This window comes from Hyperolius riggenbachi, chromosome 9 (genome assembly GCF_040937935.1).
Source record: "Hyperolius riggenbachi isolate aHypRig1 chromosome 9, aHypRig1.pri, whole genome shotgun sequence".
Classification (NCBI taxonomy): Eukaryota; Metazoa; Chordata; class Amphibia; order Anura; family Hyperoliidae; genus Hyperolius; species Hyperolius riggenbachi.
This window is the reverse complement of record NC_090654.1, coordinates 177,112,133-177,137,877: the sequence shown is the minus strand read 5'-3', so window position 1 is coordinate 177,137,877 and position 25,745 is coordinate 177,112,133. Positions and strand designations below refer to the sequence as shown.

The following is a 25,745-nucleotide window of genomic DNA, read 5'->3' as shown; positions in this document are numbered from 1 at the left end:
GACCACCATGGGACCACTGCAAGGTCCCATGGCGTAAGCGATACCTCCTGCGGCGCCAAAATGACCGGCATGGGACCAGCGCAAGGTTCCATGGCGTAAGTGACACCTCCTGCGGCGCAAAAACCACCGCCATGGGACCACCGCCAGGTCCCAAAGTTTACGCGACACCTCCTGTGGCGCCAAAATGACCACCATGGGACCACTGCAAGGTCCCATGGCGTAAGCGACACCTCCTGCGGCGCCAAAATGACCGCCATGGGACCACCGCTAGATCCCATGGCTTAAGCGACACCTCCTGGTGCAAAAAAAAAAAAAATGACCGGGGGAATAGCCACTAGGTTCCATGGGCTACCATTTAGCATAAACAAGGTTTCATTTGCGATTACGTTAATTGTTCCGCCAGAATGCGGAATTCCACGGAAATTCATGTAATGGTGACGGAATTTCGCGCTGGTGGAATTCCGCAATTCCGGCGGAACGGAATTTGCTCTTTCCGATCATCCCTAGTCAGAACCTGTAAGGAAGAATTTATCAGACTCGCTGCTTTGTGACATAGAGACAATAGTTATATCTGTAGCTTAAAATGCTTGTGTGCAGCTGGCTGTCCACACACAGATTGTGGAAACGTGTTGATGATCATCTTCTGGCTTGCAGAAAGAACAAGTGATGTAAGTACCATCTGTCTCTGCTGAAGCATTACTGCAATACACCCCCTTCCAATTCATTCAGCTGATATCTCCCTGCTCTAAAATGATACTGTGTATTCCTCTACTACTGTACTGTAATGTACTGCTGTACTGCTGCTGTGTGGCTAGTCCACATCACAAACTCATGATCCATCCTTGTGGTTTAAGTACACAGCTGTAACTGCATCATCTGATTAGTAAGCACATTGCCCAGATAATATCTTTTTGTGTCTGATGAGGTTTCTACAGTCAAAAATGTTGTCTTTAAAAATGTGCTCTTCTAATCTGCAGAGGTCCAGCTGAAGCAGTTGACCAGAAGGCTCTCTGGACAGAGATGATGCTGCTTGGCTGTCACTTTCATTCTGTTCAGACTGCAAGGGGCTTGACAAAACAGAGCTCTCTAAAAAGAATACAGCTTAAAGGGAAGATCCAAGGAAAAAAAAAACAAGTTCTACTTACCCGGGGTTTCCTGCAGCCCCTGGCAGCTGATACGTCACTCGCCGCAGCTCCGGTGACCCGGGGTCCCCTCCTCGTCAGTTTGGCATCTTCTGTACCTCTGTGAGCTCCGCTCATGATCGCGCTCTGGTGGTCTGGGGCCTGCGCAGAATGTTCCAGACCACATGAGCAAGATTGTCAGGAACCGGCCCGCGTCACGCCTGCATATATGGTTCCCGACTGTGGGTTTGACCAGATCGAGAGGGGAAGCAGCCTTAGTCAAGCTACCACAAGGCTGTGACCCCTCAAACACTTCTCACTGCCACCACTGGCTGTTGCTAGACACGTCCACTCTGCTGTTGAGTGCTCAGCACGCAATCCGCATTTTCGTATTCGGGTCAGCTTTGCGCTTTAGGCCGAATACGGGAACGCCACGCACACACACACAGTTGCAATCTTACACTGTAGTGAAGCAAAACCACTAACAGTCGTTCCAAACGATACTGTTAGCCACTCCGAGCGCAGAAGTGCCCCATACACACAATGCAATTACAATCTTATACGGTAGTGTTGCTCAATCATACAATTAGGCATGGACTTATACACAGTTACACTTCAGTCTCTTCTAGGCTATGAGTGTTAGTTTAGTACAGCAGAAGTCAGATTTACAAAATCAAAGTAAAAAGTTACAAAATAAAAGTTTACAAGGATACACAGCAAGACAAGTTTGCACAAAAATAAAATGGGATAAACGTTAATTGAACTTTTACCAGCGCAAATGTCCAACCGTGGAGAGACACGAATTTTCCGATTTCCTTGGGATCATCTCTAGCGATGAGCTACTCTCGGGAGAAGATGATCTGCGACTGTCCTAGCTCCTGTTTTATAGCAAAATGTGTGCCCCGGGGCCACCCTACTGTCCCAGGTCCAGAAATAATCCAATTTCCTGTTTAACTTCAAAGCTTTCCTGTGTTAGTGTTTGATCTTTTCAGAGATTTCAGCACACTTCCATAAACTCAATTTCCACAGGTAAAACTATAGTCTAGTCCATACATCAAAAGATTGGGAAGCGAGGCTTCCTCCTGTCATATGTAAATTCCAAGGCTTTTCCTGTCCACTTTGAACTTGGCAGACTCAATTAGTCAGATTGTATTTTGGCCCACAGGTAGCTGTTTACATGTACACAGAGTTCAAAGCAATGTTGTTATGTAATTACCTGTACCCAGACACAGACAATCACATCTGAGACAGCAGATCAAAGGTTAAGACCTGACTGCTATTGTTCACCCTCAGATGCAAATGTACTACAGGAGATCCAATTAGCAACATCCCACTTCCAGAGGACTGAATACAGACTCAAGGTAGCAGCCTCCTTCAACCATACACATGTGACACACAATGAAAAATGAAAAATATGTTCCTGTATTGTCCTTAACATCATCAACACCCCAATATATCACCACAAAGATCACAAGTGGCGCAGAAGATGCCGAACTGGCGAGGTCGGCATCTGCAATGGAGGGGACCCTGGAGCTGCGTTGAGGGACATATCAGCTGCCTGGAACTGGAGGAAGCCCCGGGTAAGTAGAAATTGTTTTTTTTTTCCCTCTGAACTTCCCTTTAAAGTTTACCTGAAATGAAGAACACCTCAGGTTTTTACTTATCTGAGGTTCCAGCCCCCTGTAGTCTGTTGCTTGGATTCCATCCGGTCCCTTCCGTTCTCCCGTACTTTGGCTCGACAAATTCCTCCACTGGCCTAGGTCGTTCTCCCTCAGCCGAGAGTGTTCTGCACATGCGCAGTTCACAAAGTCTGTAACTGCGCTTACGCAGAACGTTCCTGGCCATGGGAGTGTGGTCAGACGGTACGTACGGCCGATAAGTCCAATTCCAGGCGCAGCTGCTTCCCTCATCCTCCAGCCTATGTACTTACTGTGAAACCTAATGCTGGGAATACACGGCTCGATAGATAATTTCCGACATGTCCAATCAGTGTTCGATCACTTTGCCGCCCTATTTGTCATTGAAGTGAATTGAAAAAAGATAAGAAGAGGAAGATAGAAGAATCGATCGGACGCAGTATCGAGCGGCAGAATCGACCCATGTATTCCCAGCATAACATGAGGGCATTCTGTTTACTATGTTTTCTGCTACAACATTTAGATCTGTGAGCAGAGTGGAACTTGAAAGATTTATTTTTAGTGAACACATAGAAGGATTAAATGTTTGTTTTATTATTATTTTTATGTTTGCGTTCAGATAGACTTTAATTGTTATCCTTTGTAATCGGGCATACTCCTTCTGCCAATTACAGGCTGCACATGATTATGCGTTATCTTAGTCAGACAATAAAATATTTTAATTAAGTTGTAATCAGTGCTATAAACACATCTTACCTGTGCCATTGATTGCATGCTTTGCATAGTCATTATGAAGTTTAGCCTGGAGAGAGTATTCCTTCTGCAAAGACAAAAAGAACAGGGAACTAGTAATAATTTAGACAGATTAGTCTGGAAACTACAAGACTGCTGATCCTTCTAAAAGTTTTCATTACATTTATTATAGTTTGCCAGGACTAAATAAAGCCTTAAAGAGAAATACCATTCTTGGTGAAAAAAAAATACTATTACCATACAATTATGCTACATAATCCTTTTTGAAGGGTACATTTAAGGTGCGTACACACACCGAATCGGCGTCTGTACGCGCCTTTAGAATAGATGCTAATGAGCTTGGCATAAACTGTCGATAGGATTGATATCAGTACTATTAATAACGAAATGCTCACATCAAACTTGTCACCACTGCACCTAACTGCCGCTACAACCATGCTAACTTCACTGCCAGTACTTCTAACACTAATCTCACTGCCACTACACCTAACAATAACCTCACTACCACACTGCAGCTTCAACTAACAATAACCTCACTGCCGGTAATTATAACACTAACCTCACTGCCACTACACCTAACAATAACCTCACTACCTCTACAACTAACAATAACCTCATTGCCTCTACTTCTAACACTAACCTCACTTCTGCTACACCTAATACTAACTTCACTGTTGCTACTTGTATCACAAACCTCACTGCTGCTATTTCTTAAACTAACCTCACAGCCACTACACCTAACACTAACCTCATTGCTGCTACTTCTAACACTAACTTCACTGCCGCTAGAACTAACACTAACCTTACTGCTATTTCACCTAACACTAATCTCACTGCCACTACAACTAACACTAACCTCACTGCCGCTACAACTAACACTAACATTACTGCCACTACTCCTAACACTAACCTCACTGCCACTGTGTGGTGTTCATACTTCTAGCCTGGAGATGGCACTGTGATATTACTGTGATAGGACTGTAATGCTGCATGATTGCATGGGAGCTTTCTATGCTGTTCTGGTGTTGTTGCTGTTTCTGCTTGTCCCGGATACATATGAAGAAAAGCATGGTTTTGATGTTTACAGAACGGCAGTTGCTTGTAAATAAACCTAGTTCCAGTTATTCTCTATCCATGATTCCTCAACACACAGGTGAATGTGAAATGCCCTTTACTGCTTGGATCCAGATGTTTGACTATTACGTATTTTCATTACGTGAAAATGACTTACTTGATGCCAGAACGTGAGCTTTTCTAATTCACTGCCTGGGAGCAGCAGGACAGTGTATATTCTACACTTTAAGGCTTTGTTCACATCTAAAATGGAAATCGCTGACGGCAGCGATTTTCAATTTTTTGGGACATTTTTTTCCCTTTCCCAGCACTTGGGTGGGCAGCTGGGCGCTGCGGTTTCTTTTAAAGCACTTTTCTAAGCGCTTTTACAGAGCGATTCGGCTTTTTTCACTTCCTGACACAAGTCAGGACGTAAACTCTTTGATCCAGAAATGAATAAATACAAAGCGCTGGGGAAATCGCTATACAAAGCCCTTTTTTTAAAACGCTTTGCAATTTCCCTAAATCTTCTATTAAGCAAAAACGCTCAGAAAATGGTACAGGTACCGCTTTGCTGAGCAGATCGGGAACAAACCACTCAGATGAGAACACTGAAAAAAGGGCAAAAATGCACTAGGTGTGAACAACCCCTCACCAGGTTGGCATCTACTGTGTCTGAGCGAGAGTCGCTTGTGGTTTTGCTGACGTGGTCTGGAGTGTGCTGCGCAGGCACAGTAACTTCCGACCTGGTGAGGTCGGCATCTGCACCAGAGGGGACTCCAGACCACCGGCTGAATGCAGAGCTGTGGGGAGGGCACAGGACGGCTGCCAGGGGCTGGAAGAAGCCCCGGGAAAGTAGATTTTTGTTTTTAATTAGCTGAGACCTTCCCTTCAAGGTAAAAACACCTGCAGGCTGAAGTGGTGAAAGGTGATTATGCTGTTGTGTATGTTTTAGAGCAGAGAGGAGGTTCTGAGTTCAGGTCCACTTTAAAGACCTACTAATCATTTTTTTTAGTGATAAAGAAATGATGCGTTTGCTTTGCTGTTTATGCAAAAACAGCCCATAAAACGTGTTTACAGCCTACCTGTGTGAAGGTCAGCTTCAGAATTTTAACCAAAATGGGTTACTTACATGCTTGCTTTTCTTAATACAGCTGGATACTTTATATTCACTTATGTCAATAAATACTTCAGCTCTGTTTGAGACTTCCCCTCCTAAGTCAATATTTGCTTTTAAACCTGTTATTTGCCTCCATAGTCATGCTGCCAGCATAGGGGTGATGTTGCAATGAAAATATCTTATGTATCCATTCATTGTAACCAGAAATAGACCTAGTGGCAATTGGTTTTAATATAGGGACATCCTCTATAATAAAAGCCTACTGTCTCTGCGTCCCATGTCCCTGTGTGTGTCCCACATGCGTTCTGCGCATGTGCAGGGATGCAGAGACATTGAGGGAAAGTGACACGCGGCGAGTAATGACGGGCGAAGAGGAGGACGGGGCGGCAGGTGGGTGGGCGCGTCATGCGTGGAAATTTGCATGCGCGGTGGGCGCATGCGCAGTGACAGACCTTTTTTTAAACGGGCTTAGGTCCACTAGTTAGATAATAAGCTCATCTGGGAACAGAGACTTGTGTGAATTGTATAAAGGTGCCCATAGATATATGATACTCTGGTTGGCCAAAATACTAAATGAAGATCAGCTATTTTTATTTTTAATGATTATTCTTAGATGAAAATCTGATCCACCAGGATGGATTGATTTAGCTACTTGTCATTTTACCGTCATGTATTTATGGTTTGAATAGCAGGGCTACTTCTAACCATTTTGGTGCCCAAATCCTGACAACTAATGACATTAGCAGATAGATTCTATGGAATTGATTCTGCAGTGAAATCTGCATTTCCGCTGCAGCAGGATTTCCAGAAGAGTGTCTCAAAAGACAGCGGCTGGTAAACCATGGGTCAGTGAAAAATGGCGCCCAGCACCGATAGATAAAAATGGCGCCCCATTCACTTACATTATCAAACGATATTTATCGTTTTAAAAGGTTAAAAATCGGCGCCGACCTTTTGAACAAAATGTATTGTTTTAAAACTTTTTTTTCGGTCCTGCCTAAACGATATTTATCGTTTTAAGCCCTGCTTTGCTGCCCTTTGGAAAATGTCTGCCCGCCGACTTTAACGTTTAATAGCACAGCCCCCTGAAACGCTAAAAACACCAAATTTGCAGGGAATGTTAAGAAGAACATTGTAAACAAGAGGAACATTTTTTTTCAAAAAAGACCTTATGGTTTTTGAGAAAATCAATTTTGAATATTCTTCTTCTGATCGTGTGAAAATTAAACGCCCGCCGACTTTAGCGGTTAATAGCAAAGCCCCTTTAAATGCCAGAAACACCAAATGTGTAGGGAATGTTAAGAAGAACAGTGGGAACACGAAGAAAAGAAAATGTTCAAAAAGACCTTATAGTTTTTGAGAAAATCGATTTTAAATGTTCAAAGAGGAAAATGTATCTATTTAAATCGCGTAATGACATTTCTGCGGAAACAATTCCCGCCTACTTTACCCCTTACCCATTTCCACAAAGGGTTAAAAGAAATAAAAACGCAACAACGAGAAAAGTCCTTTAATGTTCTAAATTAACCAGAAATACTTACCTGTACCTTTAAGAAAAAAAATCCCACGTCAATTAGGTCCCACGACAGTATCCTTCATCTTGCGACTTTCTGTTACATCTTGATTGAAGATCTCCGTCGCCCCGACGCCACACACACCGCCCCCGCCGCACTGCTCTTAGCTATACTTAGTATAGCTTAGAGCAAAAAGCATCTTTAAAATGTGGCTCCAATGGCCCCAATGGCTCCAATGGCCCCAATGTGGCTCCAATGGCCCCCATTGGTTCCTTATCAGACCAATGGGGATCAGGAGGATCCTTGGAGCAAAATTTTAAAGATGCTTTTTGCTTAGCTATACTTAGTATAGCTGAGAGTGCGGCTATACAGACGCATTACCGCTGGCTCCTGCTGCCCTCCCTGCCTCTCTCACACCTGTCACCCATGCTGGCACCCAATGCACCCATGGGTGCCAGCATGGGTGAGGGTGACAGGTGTAACAGAAGGTCGCAAGATGGAAGATACTGTCGTGGGACCTAATTGACGTGGGATTTTTTTCTTAAAGGTACAGGTAAGTATTTCTGAAGATCGCAAGACAGAGGATACTGTCGTCGTGGGACATAACAGATTATAGCGCGGGACCTTTTCCGAGGATAATGGCGTGGGAATTTTTTCTTAAAGGTACAGGCAAGTATTTCTGAAGATCGCAAGATGGAGGAAACTGTCGTGGGACCTAATTGGCGTGGGAATTTTTTCTTAAAGGTACAGGTAAGTATTTTTATTTCATTTAACCCTTTATGGAAAGGGGTAAGGGGTACTTTGTACCCCTATACTCATTTCTCCTGGGAGGGGGGCAGGCATCTGGGTTCCCCTTCTTAAAGGGGACTCCCAGATGCCACCATGAACCCCCCCCCCCCCCCGGGAGTCATCGCCCCCACCTCCTCCTGGGGCACCGGAGGTGGGGAAGAGGCCTTGTCCATGGATTGGACAAGGGCTCCGGGGGGGAGGGGAAGGCTTGGCCGCCCCTCCCCCCCGAAGCCCCTCATACCATGAACCATGCGGGCTAGTATAGCTCAGGGTGCGAAGCCCCAGTCGGATGGGGCTCCGCATTCTGGCTATCCCAGCCTGCATGGGAGACAAGGGGTTACAGAGGCTCAGGAGGGGGGACCGCACGTCATTTTTTTCAAAAAAATTCCCACACTCAGAACATAACACAAAAATTTAAATTTAAAAAAAAATTCTATTTTTTTTAAATATTATTTCCCAGTATCTTTTTAACATATCCTGCAAATTTGGTGTTGCTAGGATTTAAGGGGACTTTGCTATTAACTGCTAAAGTCGTCGGGAATTGTTTCCGCAGAAATGTCATTAGCGATTTAAATTGATACTTTTTTCTCTTTGAAGATTTAAAATCGATTTTCTCAAAAACTATAAGGTCTTTTTGAAAAAAAAAATTGTTCTTGTTCCCACTGTTCTTCTTAAAGGAATACTATCGATTCACATATTATTTTCAATTGACACAGGAATTGTTTGGGAAGTGCTGCTAAGTACTGGTGTATACATTTTAGTAGCAACTTCTTTATTTTAGTAGCAACTTCTTTGTTTACTGTTAGCAAAATACTTTCAAAGTTTACTGACGCCAAAACTGACGGCTGACTGAGCCATGGTATTGCACACCCCATTCCCACTTAACAGATCCATAATAATTAGACACACCAACTGGAGAAAGGCTGCGGTCGTTTATTGGGGTAAGCCAAACAAAATCAAATTGTATTAATGAACACTTAAACCACTTAAAGCATAATAATAATGATGACCCAATATTTACTGATCACCAAACCAATGTCCGCCCACCGGGTGACATTACCCAAATTAACCCCAATAATTGGCCACGACAAAAGGGGAGGGGGGGGGACAAATCTTCTTCTTTTCTCTTCACGGGCTTGTGACGCAGCTCCCAGCCCGGCTTATATACCCCTCTTCGGCCAGGGGTTGGCTGCTGCGGCCGCCCGCCGAGCCCCCTGGCCAATCAGCTGCCTCTCTCAGCTCCTTCTCCCAGCTACTCAGGGGAGCACACCTGCCGCAGCACCTGCAATTAACAACAGACAGCCAGCACAGCGCTTAACCCTTTCAGGGCTGGGGCGGCAATACCATGCAGGGGCAGTTTATGCCTGTCCCTTTCCATGAGGAGAGGGGAAATTCCCCTCACACTTGATCAGTTAACTCTATGTGTAGCTCTGTGTGTGACAGAGAGAGACAGGACACAGGAGCTGCAGCTGTTGGGAGCTCTGTTTCTGACTGAAGTGTCTGAGGAGAGCAGAGGAAATGTAACTAATTCTCACAGCATTTGATACTGTTTTTGCTTTCAGAGTTTGATATGTTTGATACTGTTTTTGCTTTCAGAGTTTGATATGTTTGATATTTGCTTTCTGTAGTCTGATATGCAACTCTGGCTGTGCATTGAAGCAGACACCCCTTCTGCAATTGATTTGTCCCAATATAGCTAAATCCTACCCTCAATAAATTACAGTTTTTGCCTCTGATATTTAACATGAAAAGTAGGAAAATGTTTACACAGCTACTTAGACATTATTTGCACACTGTCATTTTAGAACACTTGGGTATCGATATTCCTTTAACATTCCCTACACATTTGGCGTTTCTGGCATTTAAAGAGGCTTTGTTATTAACCGCTAAAGTTGGCGGGCGTTTAATTTTCCCACAGTCAGAAGGAGAATATTCAAAATCGATTTTCTCAAAAACTATAAGGTCTTTTTGAAAAAAAAAATGTTCCTCTTATTCACAATTTTGTTCTTACCATTCCCTGCAAATTTGGTGTTTTTAGCATTTAAAGAGAGTCTGAAGCGAGAATAAATCTCGCTTCAGACCTCATAAATAGCAGGGGCACGTGTGCCCCTGCTAAAACGCCGCTATAGCGCGGCTTAACGGGGGTCCCTTCACCCCTAAATCCCCCTCGGTGCAGCGGGGGAGCGCTTCCTGGTTGGGGCAGGGCTAACCGCCGCAGCCCTGCCCCACGCGCGTCTGTCAGCGCGTATCTCCGCCTCTCCCCCGCCCCTCTCAGTCTTCCTTCACTGAGAGGGGCGGGGGAGAGGCGGCGATGCGCCGCTGACAGACGCGACTGGAGGCAGGGCTGCAGCCGTTAGCCCTGCCTCCAGGAAGCAATAAATCTGCGACCTTTCTACGACACTCTTTTGCGGGGGGTGGGTTGGGGGTGAAGGGACCCCCGTTTAGCCGCGGGATAGCGGCGTTTTAGCAGGGGCACACGTGCCCCTGCTATTTATGAGCTCTGAAGCGAGATTTATTCTCGCTTCAGAGTCTCTTTAAGGGGGCTTTGCTATTAAACATTAAAGTCGGCGGGCAGACATTTTCCAAAGGGCAGCAAAGCAGAGCTTAAAACGATAAATATCGTTTAGGCAGGACAAAAAAAAAAGTTTTAAAATGATAAATTTCGTTAAAAAGGTCTGCACTATTTTAACCTTTAAAACGATAAATATCGTTTTAAACTAATATCGAGCAGAAGGGGGCGCCATTATTTAAAATGGTGCCATTGTTCACTGTACGCGGTAAAACAATCACCCCTTCACCCAGGGGTGCCTCTAGCCATTTTGTCACTCCAGGCGAGAAAAAAGAAAAAGTGAGGCGCCTGCCCAACCCCCCCCCCCCCCCCCCCCCCCGTGGCGACCCCCCATGAAAATAATCATAATGTGGCAATGTTTCACCACAAAATAATCGTAATGCGGCAGAGTTTGACCAGTAAATAATCGTAATGCAGCAGCAGTTCACCAGAAAATAATTGTAATGCGGCAGCAGTTCACCAGAAAATGATCGTAATGCGACAGTGTTTCACCAGAAAATAATCGTAATGCAGCAGCAGTTCACCAGAAAATGATCATAATACGACAGTGTTTCACCAGAAAATAATCGTAATGCGCCAGCATTTCACCAGAAATTACATGTATTGCTGCAGCGTTTCACCAGAAAAATACATGTAAATGTGGCAGTGTTTCACCAGAAAAAACAGAATGCGAGCAGCGTTTCACCAAAAAAATACACATAATTTGGGCAGCGTTTCACCAGAAAATATACATAGGCAGGGCTTCACTTTCATGAGGCACAAAGGGAGACAGAAGGAGGCAGAAAGGGGCACAGAAGGCGGCAGGGGGACTGAAGAAGGCACATGGAGAAAGAAGGAGGCACAAAGGGAGACAGGAGGCATAAAGGGAGACAGAAGGACAAATGGGGGGTCAGACATGGCACAAGGAACTAAAGGAGGCACAAGGAGACAGAAGAAGGCACAAGGAGACAGATGGAGGCACAAAAGGGACAGAAGGGACACAGAGGGAAACAGTGGCAGCTGCCTGCAACTTACGCTAAACAGATACAGCAGAAGCAAGTAGTAGAACACCCATGGGGCTGGGGCTATGTCAGTGGGTGGGGCTTAGCTCAGGGGTGGGGCTTAATCCAGCAACATGGCGCCCCCAGGACCAATGGCACTCCAGGCAAATGCCTGTACTGCCTATGCCTAAAGGCGCCCCTGCCTTCACCTACTTGTACTTCCTGGTTCCTAGGAACCATTGTGGATTTCTCACAGCAAATAGAATATTCCCTGGTGTCACTAAAAAATTGCTGCATAGTCTTTTTCCTCCTAAATAAAAAGTTGAACTTTAATTAATGACCACTTCTCTCTCCCTAGGAATCCAGGCTGGGCTAAAGCAGTGTTCCCCAACTTTGTCCTCAAGGCCACTGGCGTAACAATAGGTACGGTGACCATATGTCCCACTTCACCCGGGACGAGTCCCGCCTTCGGGAGGCGCTGTCCCAGGCTGCATGAGGTCCCGGGAAACGTCCCGCTTTCAGCAGCGGGACATCCCGGCCTCGGGACTCTGGTCACCGTACATGAACTAGCCACAGCGTCTCATAGACGCTGTGCTAGTCCATTCCCCGCAGCCCCGCTCCAGCAGCCTGCATTGTCCTCCGGCAGGCACAGGCAGAGCAGGGCTACGGGAAGATGGCGTCCGGAGGCGGAGCCCTGTACTGGAGACTGTACCGGACGCCATCTTACCGTCGCCCTGCTCTGCATGAGTGCCTGTGAGCCCGGGGAGCTGCACACACACCAGAGGCCGGTGAGGAGACTTCTGTCAGGTGAGTACATGCTTTTTTTTCCAGGAAAGAAATGTGCCCCCATTGCGTTTTTGTGCTGACATGTTTGCCCCCATTGCGTTTAATTTGTGCTGACATGTTTGCCCCCATTGCGTTAAATTTTTGCTGACATGTTTGCCCCCATTGCATTTATTTTGTGCTGACATGTTTGCCCCATTGCGTTTTTGTGCTGACATGTTTGCCCCCATTGCGTTTTTGTGCTGACATGTTTGCCCCCATTGCGTTTAATTTTTGCTGACATGTTTGCCCCCATTGCGTTTTTGTGCTGACATGTTTGCCCCATTACGTTTAATTTGTGCTGACATGTTTGCACCCATTGCCTTTATTTTGTGCTGACATGTTTGCCCCATTGCGTTTTTGTGCTGACATGTTTGCCCCATTGCGTTTTTGTGCTGACATGTTTGCCCCCATTGCGTTTAATTTTTGCTGACATGTTTGCCCCCATTGCGTTTTTGTGCTGACATGTTTGCCCCATTACGTTTAATTTGTGCTGACATGTTTGCACCCATTGCCTTTATTTTGTGCTGACATGTTTGCCCCCATTGCGTTTATGTGCTGACATGTTTGCCCCCATTACGTTTATTTTGTGCTGACATGTTTGCCCGCAATGCGTTTATTTTGTGCTGACATGTTGCCCGCAATGCGTTTATTTTGTGCAAAAATGCTGCCTGCAATGTGTTTATTTTGTACTGACATGTTTGCCCGCAATGCGTTTTTTTTGTGCTGACATGTTGCCCGCAATGCGTTTATTTTGTACTGACATGTTGCCTGCAATGCGTTTATTTTGTGCTGAAATGCTGCCCGCAATGCGTTTATTTTCTACTGACTGGTTGCCCGCAATGCGATTATTTTGTGCTGACATGTTGGCCCCCATTGCGTTTATTTTGTGCTGATATGTTGCCCGCAATGCGTTTATTTCGTGCTGAATTAAATGTTGCCCACAATGCGTTTATTTTGTACTGACATGTTTGCCCCCATTGCGTTTATTTTGTGCTGACATGTTTGCCCCATTGCGTTTATTTTGTGCTGACATGTTTGCCCCCATTGTGTTTATTTTGTGCTGACATGTTGCCCGCAATACGTTTATTTTGTGCTGACATTGCCCATTGCGTTTATTTTGTGGTGTCTGGGGTAACTGTTGCTGCATTTATTATTTAATGGTCATAGTTGGCTATGTTTGCTGCTTTGGGGTTACGGTATACTATTAAATAGCATCACACAGTTTCTGCACACCCATGATGCGAATCCTCGTTTGACCACATCATGGCGTATTCATTACGTTAGCTCCGCCCATAGAATGTAATGGCCACGCCCATTTTGTGGCGCTGCACACGCCGAAGGTAACACGTTTGTTGGAGCGGTAGCCTCCCATTTTTCGTTGCGGTGCGTTTTGCGCGCCGCACCTCCCTTCCCCCCCGCCGCCCTGTCCCAGGTTGAGCCTACAAAAATCTGGTCACTGTACAATAGGAGATGCGACCCCTGCCACCGCGGGGCGCCCGGGACCCCCCTAGGGCCCGCTCAGGGACTTTTGTGGGGCAGGAGGGGTCACAACATAAAAGGAGAGCGTGGCCGCAGATCGGTGAGGAGGGGGGACATTCCCCCCCGTCTCCCTCACCTCGGGCTCTCCTCTCAGCGCTCCCCTCCTGCAATCATTGGTGGCAGCGGGCAGCGGCAGGCAGGCTGAGCACATACCTCCTTCTCGCCGGAGGTCTCCGATCACTAAGTGCTTCATGTAACTTCCTGTGTAAACAGGAAGTAGCATGAAGCTCTTAGAGATCAGAAGACAGGAGACAGGAAGTTACATGAAGCACTTAGTGATCGGAGATCTCCGGCGAGAAGGAGGTATGTGCTCAGCCTGCCTGCCGCTGCCACCAATGATTGCCGTCCCCCCTCCCCACCAATCTGCGGCTGCGCTCTCCTCTTATGTTGCGACCCCTCCTGCCCCACAAACGTCCCTGAGCGGGCCCTAGGGGGGGGGGGGCGGATTTTTTTTTTTTGCAGGGGGCCCGGGGATTTCTAGGTACGCCCCTGCTCAAGGCCCACCAAAAGAGCATGTTTTATCCACAGAGATAGTTAATCAGCTCAACTGTCAAATACAAAAGGAACAAATGCTCTCTCCCAGAGAGCACTCTGCCGTTTATATAGTCTGCAGACTGCCAGTCGCCCAATAAGAAGTGCAAATACCTTACACCTAGCCTGCAATACTTAATCCAAAATCTGTAAGTCAAAAAAAGTTTCCCTGGGGGAAACTCACCTCATGTAGAGGAAGCCTCCGGATCCTATCGAGGCTTCCCTGTCCTACTCCGTCCCAAGGCGACAGCGATAAAGCTCCCCGAATGGCGGGGATGTAAATATTTACCTGCCCGGCTCCAGCGCAGGTGCAGTATCGACTCTCCGCTCGGAGATAGGCGAAAATAGCCGATCTCTGTCGGTCCGCTCTACTGAGCAGGCGCAAGTCTCCTGTGCCTTCGTAATAGAGTGGACCCGACAGAGATTGGCTATTTCTGCCTATTTCCAAGCGGAGAGCCGCAACAGCGCTCCCACTGGGGCCAGAAAAGGTAAATATTGCACAGCCTGACAAATTGTCGGCTGTGCGTTCCGTGGGCTGCAGCGAGACGGCCGTGGGACACAGGAGGACGAGGGAAGCCTTGATAGGATGCAGAGGCTTCCCCCTACCAAGGTGAGTACGCCCCAGGGAAACTTTTATCATTACAGAGTCTCTTTAAGCAGGAACTGAGCAATTCAGCAATAGACAGGAGAGAGGGTTCAGTTGCACATAGTCATAGACTATATGACCAGCAGGGGGCACCTCGTGCAGGTACTTCCCTCTCATTTGCCCCTTCCCCCCCGCCCCCCCCCCCCCCCCCCCCGACCTAACTAAACTGCATAAAGCGAGGCAAAAGAAGTTATTTAAAGAGCCCCTGAAGTATCATAATATTCAGGTTTTTATTTTAAAAATCTCTTTATCATCATTGCCCTAACTAAAACGCTGCATCCTTGCGGCTGAACACTAACTAAATCACCCCAAACTCCCCAGAAAAAATCCACGACTTTCTTGTTCGTGGATTTTGCTGCTGGAGGAGGCAGGGCTTTCAGCTGCAGCTCTGTCTCCATGTGTGTCAATCTGCATATCTCCGCCTCTCCCCGCCCCTCTCAGTAAAAGAAGACTGAGAGGGGCGGGCGGTGGCGGCGATCTGCGCTGATAGACGCGTGTAGAGGCAGAGCTGCAGCCGAAAGCTCTGCCTCTTCATGGAAGCGCTCCCCACAATGTGCCCTGGGGAGTTTGGGGGGATTTAGTTAGTGTGCAGCCGTGGGGATGCAGCGTTTTAGTTAGGGCAATGATGATAAAGAGATTTTTTTAAAAAAAATCCTGAATTTTATGAGACTTCAGAGTCTCTTTAAACTTCTTTTGTTACAACATTTTCTTATAGTACATTACAGAAAGAAGATATTGAACTTGTAAAGATAAAATATGTGGACATAGGCTTCAAAGCTAGGGGTTAAAGAAGCCTTAACAATCAAAATCATGGTGAGGTGTAGACCTCTACAGGCATATCTTCCAGGACCTCCTCTGCTTTGGTGGAGAGTCTGAATAATGACATCAAGAGATGACGTCAGACCTTCCTCTACCCCAGAAGTGCATGAAGAATAACAGCTCAGTAGGTGTACAGCACACTTTCAGCAAGTTCAGCAGAAATGGGCCTGTTTCCTCGGTTTCTATAGTGACCATTAAAAGTGATCATCCACAATGTTAAGATGTATTATCCAATAACAAAGACAGAATTATGTCACATCCTGGTCTCATGAATGTTGTTTATACTGGTGATGAGATCAGGAACTGCAATCAGTACTTGGCAGGTCACATCACTGGGCTGCAAGCTGGAACAGAATTTTGGCGATCAGCCCCAAGTAATTGGAGTATACTGCAGAGTTATGTTTTGACTATTTTCTATAAGTTTTAATATGAAATCTGATCAAAAACCAAAGTGGCATTGTGCTGTATTCAATGTTACAACTGAACTGTACTTTGATTGGGTAACAGTAATTGTTGACCATGTTACTATGAGCTTCTAGTGAATTCCCACATAGCAATAAGAAAATGTTTGTGCCTGGAGATGAAAGTTAAGATAATATTAAGTGCTGCAGAGTTGTTGCTATATACTGTAAAACAGGGGGCATTGCTAGCCTCAAAGATCGGTGGCACATGTCCCTGATCTATTCTGGGGTGCACCAGATATCCCCCAGCCAGCTGTGTTGCCTCAATGGTGGGCATGCTACGAACTTTGGTGCATCAATCGGGGGGGGGGGGGGGGGGGGGGGTATGCTGGGTGCTGTGGTGCCTCTATGTTGGGCATACTGGGTGCTGTGTTGCCATGCTGGGCACTGTGATGCCTTTATGGGGGCATGCAGGGGGCTGTGGATGTTCTATGGAGGCATGCTGGGAGTTGTAATGCCTGAGTGAAAGGGAGGGGGAGGGGTCCACTAGAAGGTCAGGGAATGCTATGGGGGAACTGCCAGATAACCTGGCAGCAGGCCAGCACGCCCAGCAGAAAGCCAGACCAGCCAGCAAATAAGTCAGGTAATTCTGCCTAGTAATGTTTAAGTGACACTGCCTATTTATATGGGAGCTGGGAATAAAGGGCGCAGGCAGCTAGTGGACAAAAAGGGCGCCGCCATTCACTCCCATAATAAATAACGTTTAATGGGCGCCGAGCAGGAAAAAAGGGCGCCGGAGCTAAATAAAGTTTACAAACGGCGCCCGGAGCTAAATAAAGTTTACAAACGGCGCCCGGAGCTGTTTAATGATTTATAACTGAGCTTGTGTTGATTTACGTTTATAAAATGCACCCGTGCCGAATAACGTTTATGAAAATACTAAATATATTTATCTTATTTAAATAATTAAAACATTATTTAAAGTTTTATCCCTTACTGTTTTTAAAACATTATTCACAAAATAAAGCGATCAGTACGTAATGTAAATTGCAATATATTTTTTGGAGTCACAATTTGTAAAACATTATTATCCACATAATAAAAAACATTATTATTCACAAAATAAAGCGATCAGTACGTTACGTAAATTGCAAAATATTTTTTGCATCAATAATTAGTAAAACATTATTATCCACATAATAAAGGGGGGTCTTAGGTTTAGGCACCAACAGGGGGGTCTTAGGTTTAGGCACCAACAGGGGGGTCTCAGGTTTAGGCACCAACAGGGGGGTCTTAGGTTTAGGCACCAACAGGGGGGTCTTAGGTTTAGGCACCACCAGGGGGGTCTTAGGTTTAGGCACCAACAGGGGGGTCTTAGGTTTAGGCACCAACAGGGGGGTCTAGGGGTTAGGGGTAGGTACAGGGAGGGTTACTTAGGCACCAACAGGGGGGGGGGGCTTAGGTTTAGGCACCAACAGGGGGGTCTTAGGTTTAGGCACCAACAGGGGGGTCTTAGGTTTAGGCACCAACAGGGGGGTCTAGGGGTTAGGGGTAGGTACAGGGAGGGTTACTTAGGCACCAACAGGGGGGGGGGGCGCTTAGGTTTAGGCACCAACAGGGGGGTCTTAGGTTTAGGCACCAACAGGGGGGTCTTAGATTTAGGCACCAACAGGGGGGTCTTAGGTTTAGGCACCAACAGGGGGGTCTTAGGTTTAGGCACCAACAGGGGGGTCTAGGGGTTAGGGATAGGTACAGGGAGGGTTCTGTGTAAGAGTAGGCTTAGGTATAGTTTTAGTAAAATTTTAGTAATAATTACTAATGTTTTACAACACTTATTACGAACGTACTTATATTTATATCATCGTTATAAAGAATATTTTCAGATTTTATTATAAGAACAAACCATAAATGAAGGTTATTCACAATAATATACAATTATAACAATTAAACATATATTATTGTTTTTTTAATAAACGTAATTATAAGTTTAACTTTACAAATAGGGAAGATTAACGTTTTCACAATTTCCGATTTTATAAACATTATTTAATGATTTATAATTTTGTTAAACTTTATTTGTAAACGAAATATAGCACACTATTTTTATAAACCCTATTAATGATTAATTATTATTTAGAGTTTACACCCCGCGCCCTTTTTGTCCAGGCGCCCTTTTTGTACGTACGCATTTATATGATATGCTGCATTTTAGTTTTGTTGTATTAATGGAGAGGGGGGCTTTATTCATCATTTTGCTGGGCAGGCCTACTTAGACCGCTGTTAATTACATGTCAATTTGGCTCCACCCATGACCACACTCACATTCTGGTGCATGGCCACACCCACCCGTGCCCAAAAGTGCCCCGGATCTCATTGGATCCTAGCAATGCCCCTGCTCTAAAAGCCTGTACACAAATTGCCCGATGGGGTTTGGGACCCGATTCTTTATGCAATATCACTGGGCCGAGGCTATACAGACACGGAGTAATCTCCACAGCTGACAATGCGTGCTGTTGCTATGTGGGACATGGAGAGCCGATGGAGCGGCCCCGGTATGAAGTCATACACCCGGGGGGGGGGGACACAAGCAGCACCAACAAAGGTATGGGCCGTGGCTTGAGCGAGTTGATCCGCTTGCATATCGCTTGCCGGGTAAAGGTTGAGGGCCACTGTACACATGCCAGATTATCGGTGGATTATTAAGGATGTGTATGGGGCTTAAAACAGGGGTGTGTGCTTATCAAAATTTGCCTATGTTTTGCTAATGTGCGTAGAAAAGTTAATTGCACTTCCAGTGGAAGTCAAAGGAAAATTGCGTATTTGCGCTTCCCCGGTATGAAAATTCTTTTTACTTCTTGCATCATAATTGCATAGATTGCATGCAAATCCCATAGACATTCATTAGCCAGGAAAAAATGCATGAGAAAATTTGCAAACGAATGCAAATTTTAATGCGAAAAGCACTCACAAATAACTTTCTGTTTTCTGCAATGATAACAATAACATTTCTATAGCGCTTTTCTCCCATGGGACTCAAATAGGACGAAACTATAAGTGTGAACCCAGCTTACATAAAATAAATGAATACATCTGTACTCCACAAACTATACAGGACTTGCAGGCTGGATATGTTTGGTGAGGTCACTCCATTACTGGGAGAATTAGCCTTGTAGAATGGGGCTCTAATGTTTGCTTGCTAAGCTGTTTGTGATTTGTAACAACATGGAACTATAGATGCCGTCTGTTCAGATTAATGAGTCAAGTGAAGCAAATCTGTGTTGCGCTTTGGGAGCACATACTGCTGTCATTATAAGTCATCGCTTGTAAAGAGACATCTGTAACAGCAATTCTCATTAATGTGGACCTGAACTCTTGCACAGGACAGAAGGGAAACAGAGAAATGCACCCTGTATGTATTTAGATAGTTTAGCTTGTTTCATTCCCCCTCTTTGGTGTATAATCACAAGTTGTAATTTGATCTCTCCCCGTGTCACATGACAGCTCATTTGAAAGCACAGGAGGTTAACAATATGTCTGCTTCCATGAATCAGGAAGTAGAAGCAGTGCAGATTTATTTTAGGAATTGTAGCAACTGTAACAATGAAATATTTTTTGTTGAAAGGTTATTATGCTGTTTTGTGTATCTTTTACAGCAGAGAGGGATTTCTGAGTTCAGGTCCGCTTAAGTCTGCCCCTGCTGAAGCCACTAGGTGGCCCTGTAAGACATAAACCTCACTGCACCATTACACAACATTTTTCCTGAATTTGCTGCTATATTACATATACATTACATTACATATCATGTACTGTATAATTCCACCAATAAATTCAGTAATACATGCAGTAAAACCACAACATTAATCGCTGCAGAAAAATGATTTAATTTGTAAATTAGGTTAGGTTTTGTAGATCCCAAAGATTTGTATATTTTATTCGACGTGCACCACATACCTCAACATAAAACATTGCTATACTTTAAAAACTGGCCCTCCTTTTTAATCTTGAATCTGGTAGTCATGTGACTACAGACCTGTTGTTTCTCCTTCTTGGTTCGGGACACAGTTTCCAGAGAGCTTTAAAGAGACTCCGTAACAAAAATTGCATCCTGTTTTTTATCATCCTACGAGTTCCAAAAGCTATTCTAATGTGTTCTGGCTTACTGCAGCACTTTCTACTATCACAGTCTCTGTAATAAATCAATGTATCTTTCCTCTGTCAGACTTGTCAGCCTGTGTCTGGAAGGCTGCCAAGTTCTTCAGTGTTGTGGTTCTGCTATGAACTCCCCCTTCCAGGCCCCTCTATGCACACTGCCTGTGTATTATTTAGATTAGGGCAGCTTCTCTCTTCTCTCTTATCTTTTACAAGCTGGATAAATCGTCCTCTGAGCTGGCTGGGCTTTCACATACTGAGGAATTACAAACAAGGGCAAAGCTGTTTGCAGGAAGAAAAGAGCAGCCTGAAACTTCAGTGCATGAGAACTGCAGGGGGAAAGAAACACACAAATGATCTCTTGAGATTCAAAAGGAAGGGTGTATACAGCCTGCTTGTGTATGGATGTATTTTCTATGTGTGGACATACTGTACATCAACCTACTTCCTGTTTTGGTGGCCATTTTGTTTGTTTATAAACAAACTTTTTAAAACTGTTTTTAACCACTTTTAATGCGGCGAGGAGCGGCAAAATTGTGACAGAGGGTAATAGGAGATGTCCCCTAACGCACTGGTATGTTTACTTTTGAGCGATTTTAACAATACAGATTCTCTTTAAGAGAGGATGCATGGTCTGAACTGACAACGGTACTCAACTCTGTCTCTGAGTCTGTTCTCTGTAATGTCATAATTGCAGGCATGTGACTGTGGGATTGAAGGATGGAAATAAATCATCCATACTGTACTTTAAAATAGAACAATATTGATACTTGTATGTTTGCGGAGGATTTTTAGTAATCACAGACTTCCTTTTCCACTAATACAGTTTGTTAATTGGTTGCTTTCTTTAGTTTTGAGTTTAGTGCACATATTTAAAGTTAAATGGTTCTGTGTATGTTGCTCTGGATTGTCTCCAGTGTCCGTGCACAGATGTGTACATAACATTACGTTTTACCTGTCTGCAGATCTCTGCCACCATTTAACTAATGAAACACACACTTCGGGATAAAGACATGGGCCCATATGCAATTCACTTTTTCTCTTGATTTATCTCTTAGAACATTTTAATCTTGCCTTCAAAATATTTTTTTTAGCATTGTACAAATGAAAAAGTACCCAGAAGTTGGTGAAAAGGGACTATCAAATGTATTTTGAGTATTGTTTTGCCTGCTGGTGGTTTAAAGGGCATTTTATGACAAGTTGTGAAAATATCACCTAGGAGAAAACTTAGCAGAAAAAGTTATTTGTATATGGGCCATAGGACCTTATTCAATTCACTTTTTCTTCTAAGTTTTCTCCTAGGTGATATTTTCATTCCTTATCAATGAATTGCCTTGTAAGCCACCAGCAAGAACGAAATTACTCAGAATAATTTTGACAGTATGTTTTCACCCACTTTTTGATACTTTTTCAATTGTAGCGTGCTGAAAAGTTACTTTAATAGAAGATGAGGAATTATCTCCTTGGAGAAAACGTTAATTGCATATGGACCATAGACTTTAGAAGTAAGTCATAGACAGCTTCTGGAGCGGAGGTGTAACTAGAAATTATTGGGCTTCCAAGCAAAACATTGATGCCCCCCAATGTTCACACACCTTCCCTTGTCTCTTCTTAGTGACCCTCACACTCACGGCTTATCTTGCAAAGGTAATTTATTAAAACAAGTGTGACCATCTCTATCTTCACACCCCTAACAAGAATAGCCACAAAAACGCATGAGCTGCAGGGTAGACCCCAGGCTGTAACAGAGGGTAGAGAGGTCAGTGGTTGGGGGACCATGACTGCTCTAGGCTCCTCTGTCTCTCTGGCTACAGGGATGGCATCTTGTAGTTATGCCCCTGACTTTGAGGTATGAAAGAAAGTGCTCTTTGACTTGCATCTGAGATCCAGGACTGGAGTTGCATTTACCTGTTTTTGGATGGACTCCCATAGGTGGCTCTTGGTCTGTGTCTTTGTTTTGTATTTTGGTCCCAGAAGACTTGCCATTTACTTTGAACTCCTGCAGCGCTCAACACGTCAGCTGCAATTGGCTTCACTGAAATGAGCAGGAAAATTGCACTTGCATGTTCACCAGTGTCGGACGGTGAGGTGGAAAAATTGAGGAAATCCACCTGCTGGCCAAGCAGCAGAAACCATGAGTAATCACTCACAATAGAAACATGTAGCAGGTCTTCACTGTGTGCAGCAACATCTGATTACTGCTGCTTGGCCAGCAAGTGGATTTCCTCAGCTTTTCCAGCTCCCAGCCTGGCACTGATGTTCACAATTCTCTATCCATCGCTGTCCTTCACACTGCCTCAGCTGCAGGCCTCTGCAATATTTATTTTTTTAAAAATCTGCTAATACAAGTGCTGTAGAAACACATGCCATGTAACCATTAAATACAGTGGTGCCTAATATTGCACAGAGCTGTGTATTGTGTTCCTGGCTATAGTGTTAGTTGGATTCGAGGTTGCAATGTTACAGAAACATATAGAGTATTCACATAAGGTGGACATGCCCGAAACTGAGAACTTCTATACAAGGCTGTAGGAAGCAAGATCCCCCAAAAATGCTACAAAAAGAAGTAAGGATATTCCAAATATCAGTTCAAATTACTCACACATTTTCTCTTAGCAACTACACAAGCCATTGCAGGTTAGAAAATGGGTTGGCTGAATTATATTTTTGGAAAAAGCTAAGGCCTTGGCCATAGATAAAGTGCAGCAATTTGCTAAGGTTTGGTCCCCCCTCTCATCACCATGTCCCCATGGAAACAGTGAGTTAATTTCCAGCCATCAAATTTGCCCTGAATTTATTGTAGAGATGCTAGAAAGTGGGTTTGTCTCCCATTGTCCCCATTCAGTTGTCCTATTTCTCTTTCTCCTTTTGTTTTACCCTTTACGTCTTTCTTTCTATCCTTGCTACTGTTTTTGAGAAATTACATTATTCCTGTATTGGGGTTCCTGGTCAGTTGCACCAGGGATGTAATGAATGAGGATAATGGGCAGCATTCTGTAAGCAAGCAAGAAGAGTAGATATGAAGGTGGCAGTCCCATATGCAATTAACTTTTACTCCTTAGTTTTCTCCAAGGTAATCAGGGCCGGTTCTAAACTTTTTGCTGCCTGGGGCAAACTTGTGAGGATTCAGGAGACCTATTCCAAACCAATGTTAAAGGAACACTATCAAACCAAGTGTTCGAAAATAACAATGTACAAATAATGTCTAAGTAGCTGTGTAAACATTTACCTATTTTTCATGTTAAAAATCAGAGGCAAAAGCTTTAATTCATTGTTTGTAGATTTTAGCTATGTTTGAAATGCCTCATTTGCAGAGGTCTAAATATCTGCAGTCTGACATGCCAAGAACAGTGTAATATTGAAGCAGAGTTATATTAAAAGCCTGTCAGGTTTCACACACACAATTACAAATGTTTATGTTGCACATAAGATACATTTCCTCTGTTCTCTGCAGAGAGCTCAGTCAGAGACAGGCAGAGTTTTCTTTAATACACACACAGGGATAACAGATTAAGTGTGAGGGAATTCCCCCTCTCCTCATGGCTCACTCTGCCATCAGATTAGAGCAGACTGCCATCAGAAAAGTGTGAAAGTAATTAGATAACAGTGAATAAAGATATAAGCATTAAAATATATACACCAGTATGTAGCAGCACTTCCCAAACATGTCCTATCTCACTTAGAAAAAACATGTTAATTGATAGTGCTCCTTTAAATATTCTGGCTTCAGCATTAAATTGAGTCTTATATCTATATATTGCTGAATATTGGTATGTAACATTGCCCTCCAAGTGATGTATAGCCTAGGATATGACGTCACAACATTCTACCCCAGAGCACCCTGAGTGGGAATCAGGAAATTTGGGCGCCTGGGGCTAATGGACTATTTGGGGTGCTCCATAGGATCTAATACAAAATATTGGCTATTGGGTGCCAAAGAAGAAATGTGGGTGCCCGATAAATAGCAGGCACCCGGCCAATCCAAACAAAATTTTTCGTTTTGAGAATTTGTATTTCAATAAATATAATTTTGAAATTCATTTTGAGAATTAAATAATTTCGCAAATTATGATTTTGTACTTTATTATCTTAGAAATGTATTGCTGCTTGTATTCACATTTTTTGCAGCGGAGAAAGACGTTTTTAGGGTTAGGCATCAGGTAGGGGGTTTTAGGGTTAGGCGTCAGGAAGGGGGGTTTTAGTGTTAGACACCACCATGGGGATCTTAGGGTTAGGCACCACCAGAGGGATCTTAGGATTCAGTTCTGTGTAAGAGCAGGGTTATGTGTAAGTTGCAGTAAAATATCGGTCATATTTACCAATGTTTTACTATGCTTATTACGACTGTAAATATATTTATGTTTTCATTGTTATAGATTATATTTTTCGATTTCATTACCATTGATTTAACATTTATTATTCGATCTCAGATAAAGATGAAGAAACAATAAAAATATTGTTATAGACAATATCTAGCAATTTCAGCTATATGCCATGCCTTTTTCCTGGTGTCCTTATTTGATGTATGTCCCTGGGAGATCATGTGATGTTTCTGCTCACTTCCATGGAAAAAAAAGAAACAAAAATCATTTTACAGTGATTCACCTTGCCAACAGTAAAGATGTTGGCATCTCTGATATATTTAAGAATGTAAATGTGAGTGAGGTAAGGTTTCACAATGTTCAAACTGTGCTTATTCTAAACTAATTCATAAATGACTGTTGTATAGGTAAGCAATTTTAATTAGGGATGGGACGAATCCACAATTTCTTCGAATCCGAATCCGGATCCGAATCTAAAAAGGTTCTCGAATATCTCGAACCTTTCGAATCCCGAATCTAACGAATCCTGCACATAAGAATTGTGGTATCCGTGGTATAGTTGCCCACAGTATAGGTACCCAGGCATAGGTAGCGAGGTAAAGGTGCCTTCAGTATAGCTAGCTAGGTATGGGTGCCTTCAATATTGGTAGCTTTCAGTATAGGTAGCAAGGTATAGGGGCCTTCAGTATAGGTAGCAGGGTTTATGGGCCTTCAGTATAGGTAGCAGGGTATATGGGCCTTCAGTATAGGTAGCAGGGTATATGGGCCTTCAGTATAGGTAGCAGGGTATATGGGCCTTCAGTATAGGTAGCAGGGTATATGGGCCTTCAGTATAGGTAGCAGGGTATATGGGCCTTCAGTATAGGTAGCAGGGTATATGGGCCTTCAGTATAGGTAGCAGGGTATATGGGCCTTCAGTATAGGTAGCAGGGTATATGGGCCTTCAGTATAGGTAGCAGGGTATATGGGCCTTCAGT

The 25,745-nt window shown here is 44.1% G+C and overlaps 1 protein-coding gene across 4 annotated transcripts in view; it reads right to left on the bottom strand.

The window, feature by feature from the left end:
• FAM107A (family with sequence similarity 107 member A) overlaps window positions 1-25,745 on the bottom strand; it is a 355,309-nt gene that overhangs the window by 192,967 nt on the left and 136,597 nt on the right. For all 4 annotated transcript variants that reach the window (XM_068253756.1, XM_068253755.1, XM_068253754.1 and 1 more), the window contains exon 2: window positions 3,515-3,578. In XM_068253756.1, the coding sequence (XP_068109857.1) occupies window positions 3,515-3,578 (64 nt within the window). The remainder of the gene's footprint in view (window positions 1-3,514; window positions 3,579-25,745) is intronic.